General features: G+C 32.8%; 2 protein-coding genes across 2 annotated transcripts; one reads left to right on the plus strand and one right to left on the minus strand.

Annotated features, from left to right (window-relative positions):
• Nucleotides 1-4,129: 4,129 nt before the first annotated feature.
• LOC111429301 (protein G12-like) lies at nt 4,130-5,280 on the minus strand. Its single transcript, XM_023065170.2, has 2 exons — nt 5,110-5,280; nt 4,130-5,039 (listed from the first exon to the last, which is right to left on the minus strand). The coding sequence occupies exon 2, from the start codon at nt 5,037-5,039 to the stop codon at nt 4,203-4,205; it is 837 nt and encodes a 278-aa protein (XP_022920938.2). The 5' UTR covers nt 5,110-5,280; the 3' UTR covers nt 4,130-4,202.
• A 13,249-nt stretch (nt 5,281-18,529) lies between these two features.
• On the plus strand, nt 18,530-19,791 carry LOC111429300 (Electron transfer flavoprotein beta subunit). The gene is made up of 5 exons (XM_023065169.2): nt 18,530-18,730; nt 18,788-19,105; nt 19,160-19,240; nt 19,304-19,617; nt 19,669-19,791. The coding sequence occupies exons 1-4, from the start codon at nt 18,680-18,682 to the stop codon at nt 19,613-19,615; spliced, it is 762 nt and encodes a 253-aa protein (XP_022920937.1). The 5' UTR covers nt 18,530-18,679; the 3' UTR covers nt 19,616-19,617; nt 19,669-19,791.
• Nucleotides 19,792-20,605: the final 814 nt, after the last annotated feature.

Below are 20,605 nucleotides of genomic sequence, written 5' to 3' on the forward strand. Positions count from 1 at the left end.
CGCGCTCGCTTGGATACAAAGTTATCCATCGCGATGGAAGGAGTACGTGAGGAATCAAGTCACTGAAATCCATGAACTACTCAACGTACAATGGCATTACGTCCCTAGTGATCAGAATCTAGCCGACCTCGTCTCTCGTGGAGTTTCAATGTCACGACTTCAAGAGAAGTTTTGGTGGTTTGGTCCTTCCTGGCTTACTTCATCATCTTCTCAATGGCCAAACATTAAACCAACTCCTCCTGATGAATCCAATGGTGAACAACGAACTGCATGTTCACATACGTCTGCCTGAATGAAGGTTGGAACTAAAACATCGTTATTCTTCTCATGTTTGATTCTCATATTTCAGATGTTCGATCTCCTGCTGAAATTGAAAATGCTTTAATGTTTTGGGTTCAGAGTCAACAGCTTCAGTTTTCCGAAGAAATTGCCTTATTATCGTCAAAAAAGGTTAATCCAAAATCAAGTTTCCTCTTTCGACTGTTGCTTTCATTGATTTTAATGGATTTCTCCGAATAACTGGTCGCCTCAAATTTGCTAACGTAGAATATGATGAAAAACATCCGATTATCATTCCCAAGATGTCAGTTATCACAAATCTCATCATCGATCATCACCATAAATGTACATTACATGGAGGTACTCAACTTATCTTGTCTTCAATTTGACGACGATTCTGGGTGGGTGGTGGCCGTATTCTTATTCGTTTCTACATCCATCGATGTATGGTGTGTGCTAAGCAGAAGGTGATAAACCAGTCAACAACTCATGGCTCACTGCCCGAGTAAATCAATCTCGACCATTTCTTCACTCGGGCATCAATTACACTGGACCGTTTCAATTGCGAACATTCAAAGGGTGAGGTAGAAAACTCTATAAGTGTTATATGATAATTTTTATTTGTTTAAGTACATCAGCTGTTCACCTAGACGTCGTCACCGATTATACCACTGCTGGATTTCTTGCCGCCTATAAAAGATTCACATGGTCGCAGAGGAATATGTCAATGTCTCTACAGTGATTATGGTACAAACTTGATCGGTGCCGAGCTCTTTTAAACGGAGCTTTCAATGAATGGAGACATTTGGCGAACATTCTGAGCAATGATTTTATCGATGTAAAATTGCCTAAACAACACGTCAAAAATTAAAAAAATAGTGCGGAAAAGTGTCAAACTTACCGAAAATCACAAGTTTCGCAGTGACGTCATATTTTGTGATGTCATCAGCCATACTAACCATATATGTATCTCCGCATCACCATGGGTATTATCAATCGTTTCCTTTTTTTACACCTAATCACATAACATTAATCTGATAAAATTCAAAATCAAATAATTTACACAATATTTATAAAAGAATTAACAGTTTGTTACAACGCATATTTTCGGTTGAAATACACTTCTTTCTTAAAATTGTCGCATATTTTAGTATTATGTATATTATATTTATTTTTTAACTATGAACAATAACATTGTTTTTGTTTTTTCTCGTTTTTTAAAGGATAAATTCTTGGAAATACTGGGTAAGGCGGCTTATTTTTGTACCACCTCTTCTTTATCGTTTTGCATTTCCTTTCAATCATTCAAAAATTGATACGTCCAGGGACTACCATTATTTCTGTTTGGAGAGAGAAGAGTATATACATTTGAAGGTTGTGTTGGGTTGGGACCACCATTATTTCTGTTTGGAGAGAGAAGGGTATGTACATTTGAAGGTTTTCTACATTCTATAAATTTTGTAGACCCAGAAACAGGCGCGCATACCACCGCAATAGAGTCTACGTAGCAACATGCCAAGGGTAGCATGTCCTCCTTTGGTCGGACAAAGGGCCATCTGCCAAGTAATCTTACGAGATACATGTTTAGTAAATCATGTGCAGGAAAAGGGATTGATAAGGCCAGGGAATTTTATATAATAGGCTGCCTTAATATACGACTCCACCAAGCCAGCAGAATAACGTGATCCGCAGGAGGTAGGTGATGACTATCCGTCCGACAATGACGGTCATTAAATTTATCAACATTTGGCAATTTCAAATATTCATATTTGAATTGGACAAATTTGTTGTTTCATTGTTTTTATTTGTGTTTTGATTTCCTTTTATCATCGTGTGTGTTAATAAATGTGTAAATGACAGTCGTACTTTAACGATGAAAGATTTTGTTTATATTTTTCAATTTCTACCGGTTTCAGCGTGTTAATGCCATCCTCAGGAAACCACGTTATACGATTTTGTTTTCTTTTTATTATACTATTTTATTTTCTTTTCTTCTAATCTCTATTCTATTGTTCAACTCAACTTGTATTTGTTGTTTAATATATTTTATCTAATTTACATAACCACGTCGTTCGTTTATTTCTAGGACTAATTCTTGTTCTAAAAACTGAAAAACATAAAAAGAAAATAAAATATTTCATCGTTAAAGTACGACTGTCATTTACACATTCATTGCACAAATTTGTAAAAAGAAACATAAAAAATCAGATCCACACGAGGTGGTAGATGGCAAATAAAAACGTTTTAGCCGAAAATGTGCGTTATAATATTAACATGTTAATTCTTTCATTAAATTTGAGAAAATTGTTTAATTTTTACTTACTTTATTCGTGTTGTGTGCGTGGATGTGGAAAAAAATTTATCGGACCGGTGTTAATTGTACTTTTATGAAAAATACGTCGTAAGTAAATATAATTTAAGCATAATTTTTCACTTTTCCGCACTTTCTTTTTATTTTTAACGTGTTTTTTAGGCAATTTGACATGGGTAAAAAAAGTCTTCGATTTTTAAGCGACTTGACGGTCCTTTAATTTTCCCCCCCTTCTATAATTGCAATAGCCTCCGTTATAAACACTCCAGATATACCACCATTATAAGGCGCATCAACATAACTTTCCTCTCTAGAAGGAGCATAATATGGACACAATCAACCAATACATTCTTCAATGTGCTCCTTGTTCATATGTAACTTTTTCCATCATTCTGCCTATAACTATTAAAACTTCCCCCCCGCGCGACAAAGGTATGGACTTTGTTAAAGAACTGTCTCTGATTAAACTTGTATCGTTTTGCATCCGTATACAAAACATGCCCTGTTGCAAAACCTTCCTCTGGAATTTTCTTATAACATATCTCCTACAATTAACAACCCTGGAACCTTCACTATTCCACCAAAGACAATAATTATCATCATTTTTTTGAAACTTGAAACCGATTGAAGAGATAGTTGAATTATAACTAGAACTAACACTAGAAACTAAAGTAGTTTTCGGGATACACGACCAATACGACAAGGTTAGATAATTGAAAAAAGGCTTCCTTTTATCTTTACCAAGCTTTCGGAAATTTTATTTTTCCTTCCTCAGGGTAACTACAATATTGAGACAACAAAAAAAGTTACAAAAATTTATAAATTTATCTTAAATTACATACAAAAGTGGATTGCGCATAAAACTGAACCAAAGTTTAAACATGAGGTCGCAATAATTGAAAGCTAAACATCGTTTTAAGCACTAAACCGCTCCAAATTCACAAAAGTAACAATTCGAGATCAAGTACTACTAAAAACTGTGAAAAGTTAATTATAAAACTATGAAAATTGAATATTACTTACAATATCAGAAACATTACAAAACCACGTTAAAAATTACGTTAAAATTCCATGTTAAAAGTTAAGACGCAATAAGTCAGAAAGTTTTTATACAATTTGTGCTATACCTGTTGACCGCATCGACGATGTTATGGATGTTTTCAATAACTTTGATATCCATCTACAATTCACTGTAGAAACTGAATCTAATTCTAGTGTTCCTTTTCTGGATACTAATGTTATAAGAAATTTAGATCAAACTATTAGCTTAAATTGGTATACTAAGCCAACGTATTCAGAGAGATATATTAATTTTCACTCAAACCATCCTCTTAATCAGAAACTTAATTATTAATCAGTTTTCCGACTTATATATTGTACCCGATTTTCGCTTTCGTCACTTCGAACTAGTTTAATACTTATACATATGAAGAGATAGTTGATTGATAAGAAAGCTAACGAGAAGGTAGAATCGGGGAGATGTAAAAAGACGACGAAAATTAACATGTTAACTTATTTATTTACTTTTTCCTTTATTTTTATATATCGATACTTTTAATGAAACAATTTTCTCATTGTAATTTTAACTTTTAATTGTTACACCATTTTAATTTTAACTTCCAATGCACCCGCTGATAATCAATATATTTATACAAACTTGCCATGATAACCGTTGCTTGAAAGCATAAGCGGCAAATTCGTCTCCTTGAATATACTTGACCATTTCTAAGAATTCAGCAGCGTTTTCCGCTTCTATGTTGTAAGTAACGTCATCTTGATTTAATGACATGTTTGAGAAAATAGCTTGGATTTCAGATCGATAATCTCTGGTTACTGTTTGGTTGTTCCATCCCAAAAGTTCGTAAATTAAGTCAATAACTTTATCAATGTCGATACTCATTTCAGTAAGACGTTCGGCGACGCGTTGAACTTCTTCTAAAGCAAGGATTTCTTCGGCCATATTGTAAGCTTCTTCGCTGGAGATTATTTCGAAAAATTCTTGGAAATCCGGGCTGTTGTTTAATTTGTCGTTGAAAACGGTAAGTGTTTGGGATACATCGAGAATTTTATGAATATCATCGAGGAATTCCCTTAGAGTACGAGCAGTCACGTCATCAGAGCATTTGGATATCTCAACGTCGGCGACTAAATCACGGAAATATTGTATGATACCATCAATGTCAACTCCGGCATTATCCATATAAACTTTGAACTTTTGCCATGATGGATTGGCACCAACTGTATCGATTATGCTATTCCATTCGGGCCCTTGCATATAATTGACGACTTCTTGGAATTCGCTATCACTTTCAGCGTGTTCACGAGCAATAGATTTAATTTCAAGTAATGGGATGGTTGCCAGAATATCTTGTAAATCTTGTTTCAAATCACTACATGGTATAGCTGAGGTCGTAGCTATAACGGCGAAAAATAGCAAAGCGAGTTTCATCTGTGAAGAGACGATTCAAATTTGCAAAGTTAATTATTTTTTTAATTATGATAACCAAAGTATATCTTACCTTGTACGAGAACGTATCTAGTAACTGATGATTCCAACCACTTGTCCGTACTCTTATATAGTAGGTGGTAAAGCGTAAATATGATATTCAAAGAATCTCACTTATATCAAAGAAGATTAAAAAGTTGTAAATGCGAAGCAAGTCTTAATCCTTGATAAAAGCACCAATAAACTATATTTAAATATATATTTAATGAATTTCTATTGCTTTAATACAGATTAAAAAGTTATAAACATTGTTTTAATCCTTGATAAGAGCAAAAAAACATATGTTTTAAACGGAAACTCATCATACTACGTCTTTTTCATTAACTGATAATTTGCCCAAAATAATAAAGGTCTTATTTATAATCCTTGATTTCCTTTTCTTTTATTATTTTTTTAGCAAGTACAAAAAAATGGAGTTTCCTGTATTATTAACAAATTAAGTTATTCCTTTAAAATTAATTCAGCTTTGTGATATACATAAATTAATCTCATTAGTGAGTATCAACTAATTTGATATTTCCGGGTACCAAAACTTATAAAATTCCGATACTATTGCGCATTAACTGTTGATAAAAGTACCAATAAAAAAATACTTAAATATATTTTTAGTAAAATTCCGTTGGTGCAAAACAGATTAAGGCGTTATAAACAATTTGTCTTAATCTTTGATATACGCAGCAAAAAAGAACACTATGAATTTATAGTTCCTACCAACATTTTCATTAAGATCTAAATTAGTAAACAAAAATTCAAATATTGATTTATTAATAATTCACTGGCAAATTTTTTCGACAAATAAAATAACAAAATGCTATATAAGAAATTTAATACATTTCTAATAAGAAAATCAAGATATTTATTGCAATTCTTCTTTGTGAGTAGACAGTACAATCTGCGAAGTTACACTATTGACTTCTTAAATGATTTCTTGCTTAAATAATTGTAGTCATAAACAATATTTGGATTTGGCGCCGATAATTTACAAATAGGCAGAAATAATAAAATTTATACTATAAATGCAAACTATTCATGGATAAACTATACAGAAAGTTACATCAGTTGCTACAGCATTTGCTATAAAGATTGGATGCTTTATAACTTAAACAGTTATTGTTGTAGCTTTAAACTCTATTGGTAGCGTATATGCTGGTTTGCTTTTGAGATTAACGATTGTTTTAGATATTTAATTATTGTGATATACAAGGAGGGTTCAAGTGCTTCAAATTTTCGTAGAAAAGATTATTTGAGACTATCAAACAGGGTTCAGACCAATTAGAAGCACTACAGACACAACTATTTGTCGTAAAACAAATCCTAGAACAGGTATGGGAAAGAACGAAACATCGTATACAGCAGAATATGATGGACGGAGAATTTGTCAAATCATGGAGAGGTGGAAGAATATCTGAAAATTTTGGAAAGAATCTGTAGTAATAGATAATCATACCTAAAAATCTTTGTGGAGCTTTTAAATTTTTAGGTTGTTGAAAATCATTAATTGCTTTAATTCTTGATTGTGAAGGAAAAATTCCTTCTGAGGGAGCATTGTGACTGAGAAAGTCTACAGAAGAAACTTCAAAAAGGAATTTTTATGGTTGAATATTGATACCGAATTCGCTTATCTCTCAAACAATAACGTTATGAAGTGTTCATCTTTATTTTAACTAGCAATAAGAATATCGTTTAAGTAACGAAAAGAAAATTTCGACCAGAAAGTACCTCATTAATAAAACATTGGTATATTTTAACGTGGCGAGATTTAATTGACAATAGTCAATTGATTGGCGATTTGGCCAACGATTGGCGTCTTTGACGTTGGAATCCTTTCTGGGTACCCTATGTAATGGAGAAGAAACTTGTGAAGAAGACGAACGACAAATGCCTAAAGAAACCATATGTTGAAATCCGTTTTTTGCTATAGTAAATTTGTCAGGGTCTAATCATCGTGTACGACAGAAAGGTAAGTGTGATTATTAATTATGCGATGTTGTATCGAGTGTAAGACTGGAGAAGAGAAACCTGTGGTAAAGTAAGTTTTGAAATTTTTTTAATGAATTTGGTCAATTTATACTAAGATCCATCCATCCAATGGCGCTACAGCCCAATTCGAATTTTGGTCTCCACAATTTTCCTGGTTTTCCTCTGTCTTCTGATCTTTCTTTCTAGTTTGCAGCCAGCTGTCGCTAAAAAAAACATAACAAAATAAATATTTGTTAAGTTATTGACTGTTCTTTAAAATTGTTTTTGCTGAAACGAAATTAATTCTAAAATATGTCTAATAACAATCTTAGTTACTATTTTTACAATTTAATGATTTATAATATTACCTCTTTGAGTGCTTTGGTATCTGTTTCTCACTCCATATTCTCCTAATAAGCTTTTTTTTCAGGAGACAATGGTATACTTGTCCGTTCAGGATCAGATATAGACATTGCTCTTGATTCATCCCATGATTATTAAATAGAAGGTTCATTTTCAGTCTCATTGGTGTCTTAATTCGAATACTGCTACTTCATTTTCGGATATACTTTTTGTTGAAGAGAACACAAGATCCAATATTTAAAGTGTTCCTAATTTATGTATTATTATTATTATTATTGCTGCCGGGCTGAGGGGAGCGGCCCCTTTCGTTACCGCGACATATAAAATCTATTGTTACTTTAGCCCTCCAAAGGTTTAGGGTAAATATAGGTCCTTGATGAACCTTAGTATTGATCTGAGGTTTTGAAGCTTTATGTTGGTAGGTGTCAAGAGAGTTTTACCGAAAATTTTGTGTCTTAGACGACCTCTGGCGACGCAATTGCACAGCATATGTTCAGCTGTTTCTAACTCGTCGTTGCAAAGTAGACAAGTTTAATCCTCAGTTTGTCCAATGTTGAAGAGGTGGTATTTTAGGGGCTCATGGCCGGCCAGATAACCGGAGAGCGTCCTTAGATCCCCTTTGCTGAGGCATAACCCCTCTTTGGTTTTGTTTTGCGACAGAGTTATCATACTCTTCGCTTGTCTGTGACCTGGAAGTTCGTTCCAGCATAAGGCTACCTTTGAGACCTCCCAATTGTTGATTATTTGTTTTAGGTGGCTTTTTTGTAGTCCACAGCCTGGTTGGGGTCCAATGAAGGGCGTGTTCGCTGCCTCTTTGGCTAGCTTGTCCGCCTTCTCATTGCCCTCAATGTTGCTGTAATCTGGAAGCCACCATAGCGTAACTACATTGCCCCTAGCGAGTTCTTTCAGGTTGCTGGTACACTCTCTGATTAGTGCGGAGTCACACGTGTAGACCTGAATTGCCTTTAAGGCGGCCCGACGGTCTGTGAAAATGTTTATGGATGCATCTTTTTGTCCCTTCTGTAGGTTCAAAGCGGTGCAGAAGTTTATAGCTAGAACTTCTGCTTGGAAAATTGTTATATCCGAGCTGAGGGGCAGTTTAATGTGGCTGTTTGGTCCACTGATGTCCATACCTACTCCGGATCTAACTGTCTTTGACCCATCGGTGTACCAAGCTAGCGCTCCTCTTTTTAATTGAGGTCCTCCCTTCGCCCAATCATCCCTGCTTCTAAATATAACCTTATACCGCTGGTTAAAATTGTATTCTGTCAGTATAAGGTCCGTTTTAATTTCAATCAGGTGATTTAGACATGGGTCCTTGAGGATTTCCAGGTGTCCTCTGAGGTTGCCCTGCATCAACTTGAGTGAAGAAACTATTTTCAGTGATAAGGCACTTGAGCTGCCTCCTTTTGTATATACAGGGTGATTCACATAAGAACCGACACAGAGCAGGGACATGTAGAAGACAATAAATTAAGATGATTTAACGCAACTTATCTCTATACTAAGTTGTACCCCTGAGAAGTTATAGGCCTTCAAACTTGAGTCTTAAATTTTTAAAACATTGAATATCTTCGCAATACATCAAGCTAGAAAAAACAAATTTGGTATACGTTATGAGTGTACCGAAGGTAATAATTGGTAGCAAGTTGAGACCATGTGGCATTTAATTCTAAAACTTTTTTTATTCTTATTATTTTTTAAAAACATTGTCGTTTTCATAAAAAACTCAAATAACGTATTTCGTTAATGCTACTTAAAATCATTGAAAATTCAGTAGTCGGCTGTGAAATTGTACGTCAAACTTGACAAATAGGTTATAAAACCTTGTCATCAAATAACTTTATAACCTGCCTTGAATTATTACAGGCGGATTCACGAATTCACAGAAAAAGTTTATTTCTCTTTCCGTGTCGAATCTATTGGTGAGTACAGGGTGTCCCAATTTCGATGTCCGTATAGGCTATCTCCGAAACTAAAAGAGATAGAAAAAAAGTAGCTTACATGTCATGATCTCGTTTTTCGAGAAAATGCTAATGCCGAAAACTCCGAACAGCAGAACTATCGTCTTTTGTTTTCGCCCTATCGGTAAAAACTGCAAATTTTGCAAAAACGACAATCGCGAATATCTCACTTATTATCAAAGATGAAGTATTATAAATAAAACATTATATGGCCAACTTTTTATGAAGAATTCCGTGGCGTAGGTAGAATTTTTTTCCCATCTTTTATTTTCGATATTTTAGACATAACTTTTTTTTTTTTAATGGAAACCATAGTTGGCTATACCCTAAAATAATTTGTTATTTTCTTCTGATAACAAATATATATAGTTTGTTTATTTCTTATAGTTATTGAATAATTAATAAAAATTCATTTTAATCTATATAAAACTAATGTATGTATTTAAAAGTTAATGTTGTTATGGTGATAACCATACCATACATACATTGTTTCCAATTATTGCCGGGACACCTGTATACAGTGTGACCACAAAAAATAAATTAAGGATTTCTTCATTTGTATAATAATATATTAAAAAACAAGTTTCGTAAGACACGTTTGAAATACACGAATTCAAGTTGAAAAAACGAGTGGCGAAGCCACGAGTTGTTTAATGAATGAATGCTTCAAGTCTTATGAAACGTGTTTTTTATGCTATTTTTTGTATTTCGCGTTTTTATCGTTCTTTTTTCTCAAAAATAAAATAAATTTTGACAATGTAGGGAAATAGGTATGTAGCAGTTGGTAACACCGTAACACTTGAAAATAGAAATTTGAATTGACAATTAGAAACTGTCAAAACACAATGTATTCACCTGACAAAAATGTTTCATGTACACCTCCCAAAATAAGAGAAATTGCTCAGAGTTCAGTGTCCTCATCATTGTGGACCTTGTATTCGATGCTAAGAACGTGTTTAAACATCCATAGACAAACACTGTCACATTGACAACTAGAAAAATTAATGACCCAATGTCACCAATTTGAACTGGTTCCATAAAATGTTACTAAAATCTCATTATAGCATCGGATGCTGTAAGGAGTTTCATTACAGCACCCGTTTGAGTACTGTTATAGCTTTCATTACCGTCGCGAATTACAAAAACATTATTTACGTTGTTAATATCCATTTTAACTGGTTTTAGACTCACAAACATCAAATAACGTAAATCAGACTTTGACGTTTGTCAATAAGTCATTAAACATTTGTTTTCCATGGCTCACTACGTTAAATTCAATATATAGTGTGTCCGTAAAGTAACGGATATAGGCGATAAAATCATAATAAACGGTTTATGGAAAAATCTGAAACGGGTCTAAAGATTTAAATCTTTTGCAATTTTTTGGTGTAGATTTCAAATTTTTTCCGCCAATTTTTAAACGAGTTATGGCGTCAATGTTTTTTTTTAATGGCAATCCCCCGTTTTTATTGCGGAATATGAAAGAGGATTTTTTTCTGAATCTAGTACATATGGTCAATATTAATATTGGTTACATAAGAAAATTTTCGAGAAAAATTACTTTAAAGTTTAATTACTTCAAATTTGTGTAATGATAAAAATAGCAGTAGTCATGAGTAACTATGGTAACCAATTATTCTAAACAATTCCCTAAATATCAAAAACTGATTTAGTAAAGCTTCTTGAAGTGTGGTGGCGCGCCATCTTGTTGGAATAACTGCCGTTGGAATTGAGTTGTGTCAACATTATCGGGATGGAAGGAATGACATCGCTTTGAAAAAATTTAAACATCTCTTTCCACTTAAGGTTTCCTCAAATCATTTGCGGATTTTGGGTGTGCGACTTTCTTGGCTAATTTGGATTTTGAGTGGCGCAATACCGACAACTTTGTCTATTTACTTGTTCACTCAATGTAAATGTCCCTTCGTCGAAAAAATTATGTTTTTGACAAAGTCTTCCTCATCGTTGCAAAATTTTTGTTGCAAAAACTACGACTCATTGCTCGTGAATCAGGTTTACTTTAAGGGAATACTATTTTGCGGGTTTTAAAATTTTATGAACCGTTGATTTACTAATGTCAAAATTAGACCCAATACTCCTTACAGTAACATGAAGGTTTTCTTGCCCAGCCAAAACCACGATTTGTTAAATTTCCCTTGCAACATTCAGTAGGCCACACTTCGAAAAATGCTTCGAGAGATGGCCATGCTGTTTAAATTTAGTCACAGCTAGGCTCATCATACTTTGGCTAATGAGTTGGCGATCAGGATATGTTGTATTAAAGAGGTCAACTACTTACTAAATCAGTTTTTGACACTTAAGAAATTATTTAAAATAATTGGTTGCCATAGTTACTCACGGCTACTGCTATTTTCATCATGTCAACAAATCTGAAGTAGTTAAATTTTAAAGTAATTTTTCTCGAAAATTTTCTTATGTAAGCAATATTAATATTGACTGTATTAGATTCAGAAAAGAATCTTCTTTCATATTCCGTAATAAAAATGGGGGATTGCCATTTGAAAAAAATACCGATGACGTCATAACTCGCTTAAAAATGGCGTAAAAAATTTAAAATCTACACCAAACAATTGCAAAAAATTTAAATCTTTAGACCCGGATTTTTCCATAAACCGTTTATAATGATTTTATCGCCTATATCCGTTACTTTACGGACGCACTGTATGTGAGCATTTTTCAAAAAACCCTAATTATTTCCCAAACTATTAATGTTAGGTATAGGACATATGGAGTATAAAAGATGTAAAATGAGACGCCGAAGACGACTAAGTAATAAAATATGGGGGATGCCATTTAAAAAAATGAAGTTATGGTACTTCTAAATTACGAAAAGTTAACGTGCCATTGTATAGTGGCCAAACGATCTAGACAGCCATTCTCGGCACCAAAACATACTCTATCATGTTGCTTAAGCATGTTCAGAATCCTAAATTGATATTCCAAAAATCGAGTGTTCTCTGATTTTTTGAACAAATGTCTGCTGGAGCAGATCTTTCTAGAAAGATTGAAATAACTCGAGAACGGCCTAATCAAATTGCAAAAAGTAAAGTTATTCATAAACCTTGAAAACAGACAAATCCAAATATGGAAAAATATGCAGGATATTCCGTTTAAACAAATAAAGTAGGTGGCGACTTCCGATATAACCGGAAGTGTTAGAAATCTGAAAATATTTTAGTCGAAGAGAAAGCAATCAAAGCTCAAATTTTTATTTTGGCCAGAACCCCAGAAATGTGAGCGGTCTCGCTGAGACCCGTATATGGAAAATTATCATATACACAGGAAAAGACACCATTATAAGGAATGTGATGTTGGACTTTGTGTAATTCCATGTTTCAAAGTATATTATACGCAGAAATATTTTTAATAAATTCCGTTTACGCAAGCTTTCTTCTTTTTCTTTATGTTTATTTTGAAAAAATCATTACATTTGTTATTTTCAACAAAAATCTGAACAAAATAATCAAAAAAATAAGCAATTTTATGAGCATACTTTCGAAAATTAATCAATCAGTTAAGGGATTAAAACTTTTTCTAATTTGCAAGAAGAACTAAATGAAGATAAATTATACAGAAAGATATAACTTCCATTTATTATACAGGGTGTATCTGATTGACTGCAACAAAGTTCAAGGGGTGATTCTTTAGTGAATTTAAGGGTACTTTAATATAATAATATACCCTCCAAAAATGGCGGAAAATTTTGGTTTAATTTTTTTTCTCAAAAACCATAAACGCTAGGAGAATGAAATTTGGGGAATATGTTTAACTCATAATAGGGCACGTTTTGACCCTATTTGTACTTTCAACCTACCCTTCTAAACTATTAATCGTAACCACCCCCGTTCAATTTATGAATAGATTTTTTTTATGAAGATGATACATATATTGGAAAAATTTGATTTAAATAGATGAAAATATTCTAAAACTTTTTTACCCCTCTGATGTTCTTCGAAAATTTAATAATTTTGGAAAAAAAAAATAATTACAATATTAATTAAAACGGGAGTGGTTAGGTTTAGTCATTTAGAAGGGGTTATTGAAAGTACAAACAAGCTAGAAACGTGCCCTATTATGAGCTACACTTATTCCCCAAATTTCATTTTCCTAGTGTTTATACTCAACAGTACACTTTCATGTACTGTTTGTAGACAAAAAAATCAAAATTTTCAAACAAAGCTAGATGTAAATCATAGTGTATGGGATTTGAAATATCCATGTTAAGTGTCTATTATTAAGTTGATTTCAAAAAGAGTAGATTATAACATATAGCAATTACAGAACCTATGGCTTGAGAATGGTAAATATACAAGGATTGTTAAGTCATAAAACAGAATTGTCGCAATATATGTTTAGTGAGAAATTTGCGCTCTTTGCTTTAACCGAAACTCATGTTACAATGGATATAACAGATAATGAACTTTTGATTCCATTCTATAATGTCGTTAGATGTGATTCTCATAGCAGGCATACGGGTGGTGTTTTATGGTACATACACCGGAGGTTTTGTTATTCTGTGTATTTAAATGCTGTTTTCAGTGATCAAATATGGGTGCATCATTGATTGGGGATTGATGGGGGTATCATTTGATTTCTACGATGCAATATTGGTATACAGGTCTCCCTCTGCAAGTATTACTTGGTCCATTGATGTTTTTGAGAACATTTTACAGTCACAAAGCTTCCGGCGACCTACTATTATATTGGGTGATTTTAATATAAACGTGAATAGTGATACTACGTATGCATCAAGACTGATTGGCATAATGAGTTCGTACGGATTTAAGCAAATTGTTAATGATTCCACTAAAATTACATTAATTAGTCAAACTTATATAGATTTGGTTTTTATAAATTGTGATAAATGGAAAGCTTCGACTTTGAATCAACCAAGAATATCTGATCATTTTATTATAGATACATACAAGCATAACAAAATAACACAGAATATTACAAACTCTTATAACAGAACATTCAGAAAACTTCGATCTCTTGATCCTATTTTATTTAGAGTAAAATTAGAAGGGTTACATTGGATGATAATGGGTGGAGTTAGTGACTTGGTATCAAACTATAACAAAAATATAGTTGATACATTAGACCAGTTAGTACCAAAGTTTAACATAAACATCAATGGAAATCAAAATAGGTGGTACAATAATAAATTGAAATCATTGGCGCATGAACGTGATAATCTATACCAAAAGGCTATATTAAATAAATCTGAATCCGATTGGGAATTATAGAGAATCAGTAGAAATAAATATACTGCCGAAATTCAAAAAACAAGAAAAGCATATTTCTAAAATAAAATGAAGAGTGCTAGTGGAGACCCTAAACGAATGTGGCAATATATAACAGAAGCGATTAACAACAAACCGCATTTGATGCAAACTAACATGTCTTTTGGAGATGAAATATTGATGGATCCGTATAAAATCGCAAATAAATTCAATGAATATGTGAAATCTAGCATTGATGATCTCTTGCAAATTTATTCCGCAAATGCGATGGTATATGAACCTGTGTTTTTAAATAACAATGTGAGTGATATTTTTTTGAACTCAAGCCAATAAATACAGTTGAATTAAAAGGAATATTGAATGAGATAAAGGATGGCAATTCTGAAGATGACATAAGTAAGCAGGTTATTCAAATCGGTGGTGATTTGATAATAAATCAACTTTTACTGATCGTGAACTCTTCTATAAGAGACTGTGTTTTTCCTAAGATCTGGAAGAAGGCTACAATAATTCCAGTAGCAAAAATTTAAAATTCGAGAAAATGCGAAAATCAAACACCTGTCAATACAATTTTATTATCAGCTAAAATTAGTAGTCATAAACAGTTGAAGGATTTTATTTCTCGCAATGAAGTGCTCTCTGACTATCAGTCGGGGTTCCGAGACGGCCATTCTTGTGAGAGTGCATTACAACTGATCATATCCAAATGGAAATATGTATTGGATACACGAAACAAGATTGTATTGGCTGTCTTTTTAAATTTCAAACTTGCCTTCGAAACGGTAGATAGAGAACGTTTGCTACATAAGCTACGATGTATTGGAGTTGGAAGTAGGACAATTATGTGGTTTAGAAGCTACCTTAACGATCGAGTTCAACAGGTAAAATTTGGTGATGTGCTATCTACAGAAATAGAAACAACTTATGGAGTTCCACAAGGAACGGTACTAGGTCCGTTACTGTTTATCATATACATCAACGACATCGTATCCGTCTGTAATGGTGAGGCCCTAATAAATCTTTTTGCTGACGACACACTTATAGCAGTTGAAGACAGCAGCATCGATTCAGCTACAGATAAAATGAATGTGATCTTGCGTAACTTGCAAAAATGGCTAATAGTTAATAAAGTAATTGTGAATACGGGTAAAACTAAAGCTATGGTTCTGGGTCAGTGCGGAATTAATTGTTTTAATGAGGTTTCTTTAAATAGTGATGTGATTGAGTATGTAAATATTATAAAATACCTAGAAGTATTTATTAATAAAGATCTCAAATTTAAATACCATATCGCAAATGTTATTGATAATGTTAAAGATAAAGTGAATTACTTTTCTAGAATTTGTAGGTTGTTATCTGTAACCGTTCGAATTGTGGTGTATAAGTCATTAATTAGCCCAATTTTTGAGTGTTATCCTACAATTGTTTATTATGCTGGAGAATCGGAAATGCAAAGTTTACACATCATACAAAATAGGGCCATGCGAGCGATTTTGGGTTGTAATATGTTTACTAGAATTAATGATATGTTAGACGCATTATGTTTTTATTCTGTGAAAGAGAGATTGTATATGTTAAATATGTGTTTTGTATATAAATTGGTTAATTTGTTACCTCGATATTTGCAAGTGTCAAAAGTATCCGACATAGGGTAAAACGCCAGTAATTGACCGTTGGTCAGTGTTTGACCGTTTTTGTAAAAAAATGTAAAAAATAAGGATCCAAGGAATATCTAAAAAAATATAAATATATCCATAAATAGCCACTAGTCTCCTCTCCACCCCCTAGTACACAAAAAGTCCACAACCATACCCGTTCTTGAGTTTTTGTTGTTTAATTTCGCGCTAACTGCCGGCCTATTCGCATCGTGCTAAAAAGCGTAATTTTTATGTTGAGAAATTCGCCTAAACAGGGTAGTACTATTCAGCCGTTTTTGCATGTATTATGTTTTTTATTTGTTTGCCAGTGATCTAATAATGTTTTCTATTGGTTATATTAAAAAAATACCGCTTTAATTAATTATTTGTTGAAATAAAGCCGGTCAATGACTGGTAGTTCTAAATTTAATTAAAAATTAGTGTTTGATCAAACGGTCAAATACTAGACGAATTGGTTGTTTTTTAATCTCACAAGGATTTATATTTGATTAATAAAATGGAAAAATGTGTAATACCTGTTGTTAAATGTATATCTTCCCGTTTAAGTTGTTTAGTATTTGACCAAAACTTTTATACTTTAAAAGTAAGATACAATCAGTTTAAATATGCGGTCAATTACTGGTTCCTCTTTTGGTCATTTATAGGACACAAACACTCAAAACTGAGTTTTTTAACCGATTTTAAATTTTATAAATATTTAAGCGTAATATAAATATAAGTGTAAATGTTTGATTCTTTGCTATTTTTTTAAACCTTTTTTATAACAATAAAAGTAATTGACAGCACTTAAGCAGTAATGCGTCTGTAAAATTAAAAGAATAGAAGGTTGGTCAAACGCTGACTCTTATAGTTTTCAATTATCAAACAATGGAAAATCTATATGGAAAATTTAGCAAATATGAATCAGGTTAACATTTTTTCAGTACCAATATGACAACGAAGCCTAAGTTTAAAAATAGTGAAGAGGATCTTCAAAAGACTCGATGTAAGAAGTAGAGGTTTATCTTATGAAAAAGCAGCCAAGATGTTTAACGTTCCAAAGTAAAATCTTATTTATAAACAAAAAGGAAAAACACCAGTGCAGAGGAAAATGGGCCCACTAGCATTTTGCTCCTGTTTTAAAAGATGTTCTTAAAGAGTCAAAAAATATAAACATTTTTTTGTGAACAAAATAGTATGGAAAAATAATGAAAATGAATATTATATTAAGAATCGGTCAAATATTGACGGTTTTAAGGTCAAACTACTAGGTATTATTGGTCAAGTAATGTAATCAAAGTGGTCAAACACTAAATGCGAAATACTGTTTTCCTTTTTAATTTTTAAAAAATATTACTTCATGATGTTATATTTTATATGTAGGGTACATAACTTTAAATGAATCAGATGTGTATTTGATCATATTTTGATCATTTTATGTAAAGGCAGAGGGATCTACAAGAAAAATAATATGGCTCGGTCAAACACTGACATTAAAAAATCCTTAACAGGTCAAACACTGGTGCGTTTACCCTCCATACCTATATATAACACAAGATCTCGCAACAGTTTGTATATTAGACGAGTTAGTCATTCATACTCGCAGGATTGTTTATCTTTTAGGGTTTATTTTGTTTAATAATTTAGACAACGAAATTAGAAATCAAACAACTATTTCAGCATTTAAGCAGAAATTGTTAGAAACTATTAGAAATAAGAGAATAATATTATAATTGAGAGATTGTAAACTTTATTTCACGAATTGTTAAATAGTTTTTTATTTTGTTTTGTTTTATTTTTGCTTTATAGTTATATATATATGTGTATCTACATATTTAATAAATATATATTCTATTGTACTTCCCAAGAAATAAAAATTAAACCAAAATTTTTCGCCATTTTTGGAGGGGCGTAGCTCCTTAGGCGAGCCGAAGTCGCCCATGATTCATATATTAAAGTATCCTTAAAATTCACTAAAGAATCGTCCCTCCTTGAAGTTTGTTGCAGTCATTCAGATACACGCTGTAGAATTGTATAGATTCCCACTTTATCCACTGGTTCTACTCATGTGGTACTTATATTTTCTCATAGATGTCGCAAATAAACATTTTTAAAAACACGTCTTATTAAACAAAATTAAATATATTTATTAACAATTCCCATCTAATAAATACTAAAATTTAATTATTTACCTTCTTATTTAATAAAAACATCCGATTTATACTAAATATAAGAAACAACATAGTAAACTTAAACATAACCTTAAATTGTCAAAAAACTAACCCACCAACTCAACCAGATTCCAAAGTCCAACGTTCATTATATCTTAGGTCCCAATTCCACATTATTGCTTATTTATTTCCAATTACCTAACGTTTCCTTAAGTTTAAGTGAAAATGGCTCGCGTTTTAGTTGGTGTTAAAAGAGTAATTGATTATGCAGTTAAGGTAAAAAACTACTTCTTTAATAAAACTTTTTTTTCTTAAACATATATTAATATGTAGATTCGCGTTAAACCAGACAAGACTGGCGTTGTTACTGATGGCGTTAAACACTCAATGAACCCATTTGATGAAATTGCAGTAGAGGAAGCCGTTCGAATGAAAGAGAAAAAGATTGCTTCAGAAATCATTGCTGTTTCATGTGGACCAGCTCAATCACAGGAAGTTATAAGAACCGCACTTGCTATGGGTGTTGATAAAGGTATTCATGTTGAAATAAGTGGAGCTGAGTATGAAACGTTGCAACCACTTCATGTTTCAAAGATTCTTGCAAAAATTGCTGAGAAAGAAAAAGTAGATTTTGTTATCGTTGGGAAACAGGTAATAATTTTTTTTTTAATTATAAGAATTAAAATAATTTTGGTTTGTATTTAGGCTATTGATGATGATTCTAATCAAACTGCTCAAATGACTGCTGCTCTTTTAGATTGGCCCCAAGCAACATTTGCTTCAAAGGTAATTCAATTAATTCATTAATAATCAAATCAATCACTTATTAAATATGGTTTTTGATACTAGATTGAAAAGGGAGATAAGGATATAACTGTTACTAGGGAAGTTGATGGTGGTTTAGAAACAATTAAATGTAAAGTACCAGCTGTAATAAGCGCCGATCTTCGTTTAAATGAACCGAGATATGCTACTTTGCCAAATATCATGAAAGCTAAAAAGAAACCAATTGCTAAAATGACACCAAAAGATTTAGGTGTTGATGTATCTCCAAGGATTAAAGTTGTAAGTGTTGAAGATCCTCCTGTACGCCAACCAGGTGTTGTTCTTCCTGATGTTGATGCCCTGGTTGGAAAACTGAAAGAAGGTGGATTTGCTTGAAGGTTTGCTAAATAAAATAATCAATTAACGCAATCATAAAAAGTGTGTTCTAGATCTTTGTTATTGTGGTCATTGTTAAATGTGAAGGAAATATTTTTATATTGATACCTTTGCTCTTTAAAGAAATCTAATGTAATTTTATAAAAAAAAGGTTTTTATAAACTTTTTAACACCTATTATTTATTTTCTTTTAATAAAAACAAACAGCCCAATTTTATATTCCCTGATACTTCTTTCTACAGGATAATATAATAAGTTTCTTGCAATTATTTACAACACATTATTTACACAATTTCATGAATGTATTGAAAAGAAAATTTGTAATTCTTCAATAGTGAATTACTATGATTTAACCCAATTTATCTTAGTCCAATTACACAGGGCAACACTGATTCTGTGGCTGGGGTTTATGAGTCAATTTTAAGTAATTTTAGTCTCCTGAATACGAAAATAATATTTCTGTTAAATTGACTACTTTTTAAGATAAAGGCAACCCATTTATACTGGGAATTAAATTTTAAAACGAGGAGAGCTTGTATGTATGGATTGGGGAGTGCATGAAAAACCGCACGCCACACCTAGGCCCCTTTTGCATCCTCCCATTACACACTCTGGTCACATCAACCAGCCTAAGGATTTACCAAAGACTAGGACAGCTCCTAGAGGTGCATTCCTGATATCATCTGTGGTTGGCCATTCCTCCCTGACGGTCCTCATTCTGAGGTTGGTCAGAGAGGGACAATCACACAAGATGTGTTTAACCGTCTCGTCATCCTGTTCACAAGCTCGACAAAAAGGGGAGTCGGCAAGCTTCATGTTTTGAATTTACTTTACAGTGTCCCGTGAGGAGACCTGTGGCAGTGCGAAGGGCACTTTTACCAAGCCCTACGAAGAACTGGGCTGTTGCGGCTGAAGAATATTTTAACAATTCCTTGGCGAGATGACAGCCCGGGGTATGGTCTCACCCGTTTAAAAATTTTTTGTGGGTAA

The sequence above is a fragment of the Onthophagus taurus genome, chromosome 7 (assembly GCF_036711975.1).
Source record: "Onthophagus taurus isolate NC chromosome 7, IU_Otau_3.0, whole genome shotgun sequence".
Lineage (NCBI taxonomy): Eukaryota > Metazoa > Arthropoda > Insecta > Coleoptera > Scarabaeidae > Onthophagus > Onthophagus taurus.

Excerpts from the sequence above, each read along its gene's own strand:
- LOC111429300 (XM_023065169.2), top strand. The coding sequence starts at position 18,680 with ATGGCTCGCGTTTTAGTTGGTGTTAAAAGAGTAATTGATTATGCAGTT. Across the intron at positions 18,731-18,787 it reads TAATTGATTATGCAGTTAAG|ATTCGCGTTAAACCAGACAA; the intron begins GTAAAAAACTAC and ends ATTAATATGTAG. Across the intron at positions 19,106-19,159 it reads TTGTTATCGTTGGGAAACAG|GCTATTGATGATGATTCTAA; the intron begins GTAATAATTTTT and ends GTTTGTATTTAG.
- LOC111429301 (XM_023065170.2), bottom strand. The coding sequence starts at position 5,039 with ATGAAACTCGCTTTGCTATTTTTCGCCGTTATAGCTACGACCTCAGCT.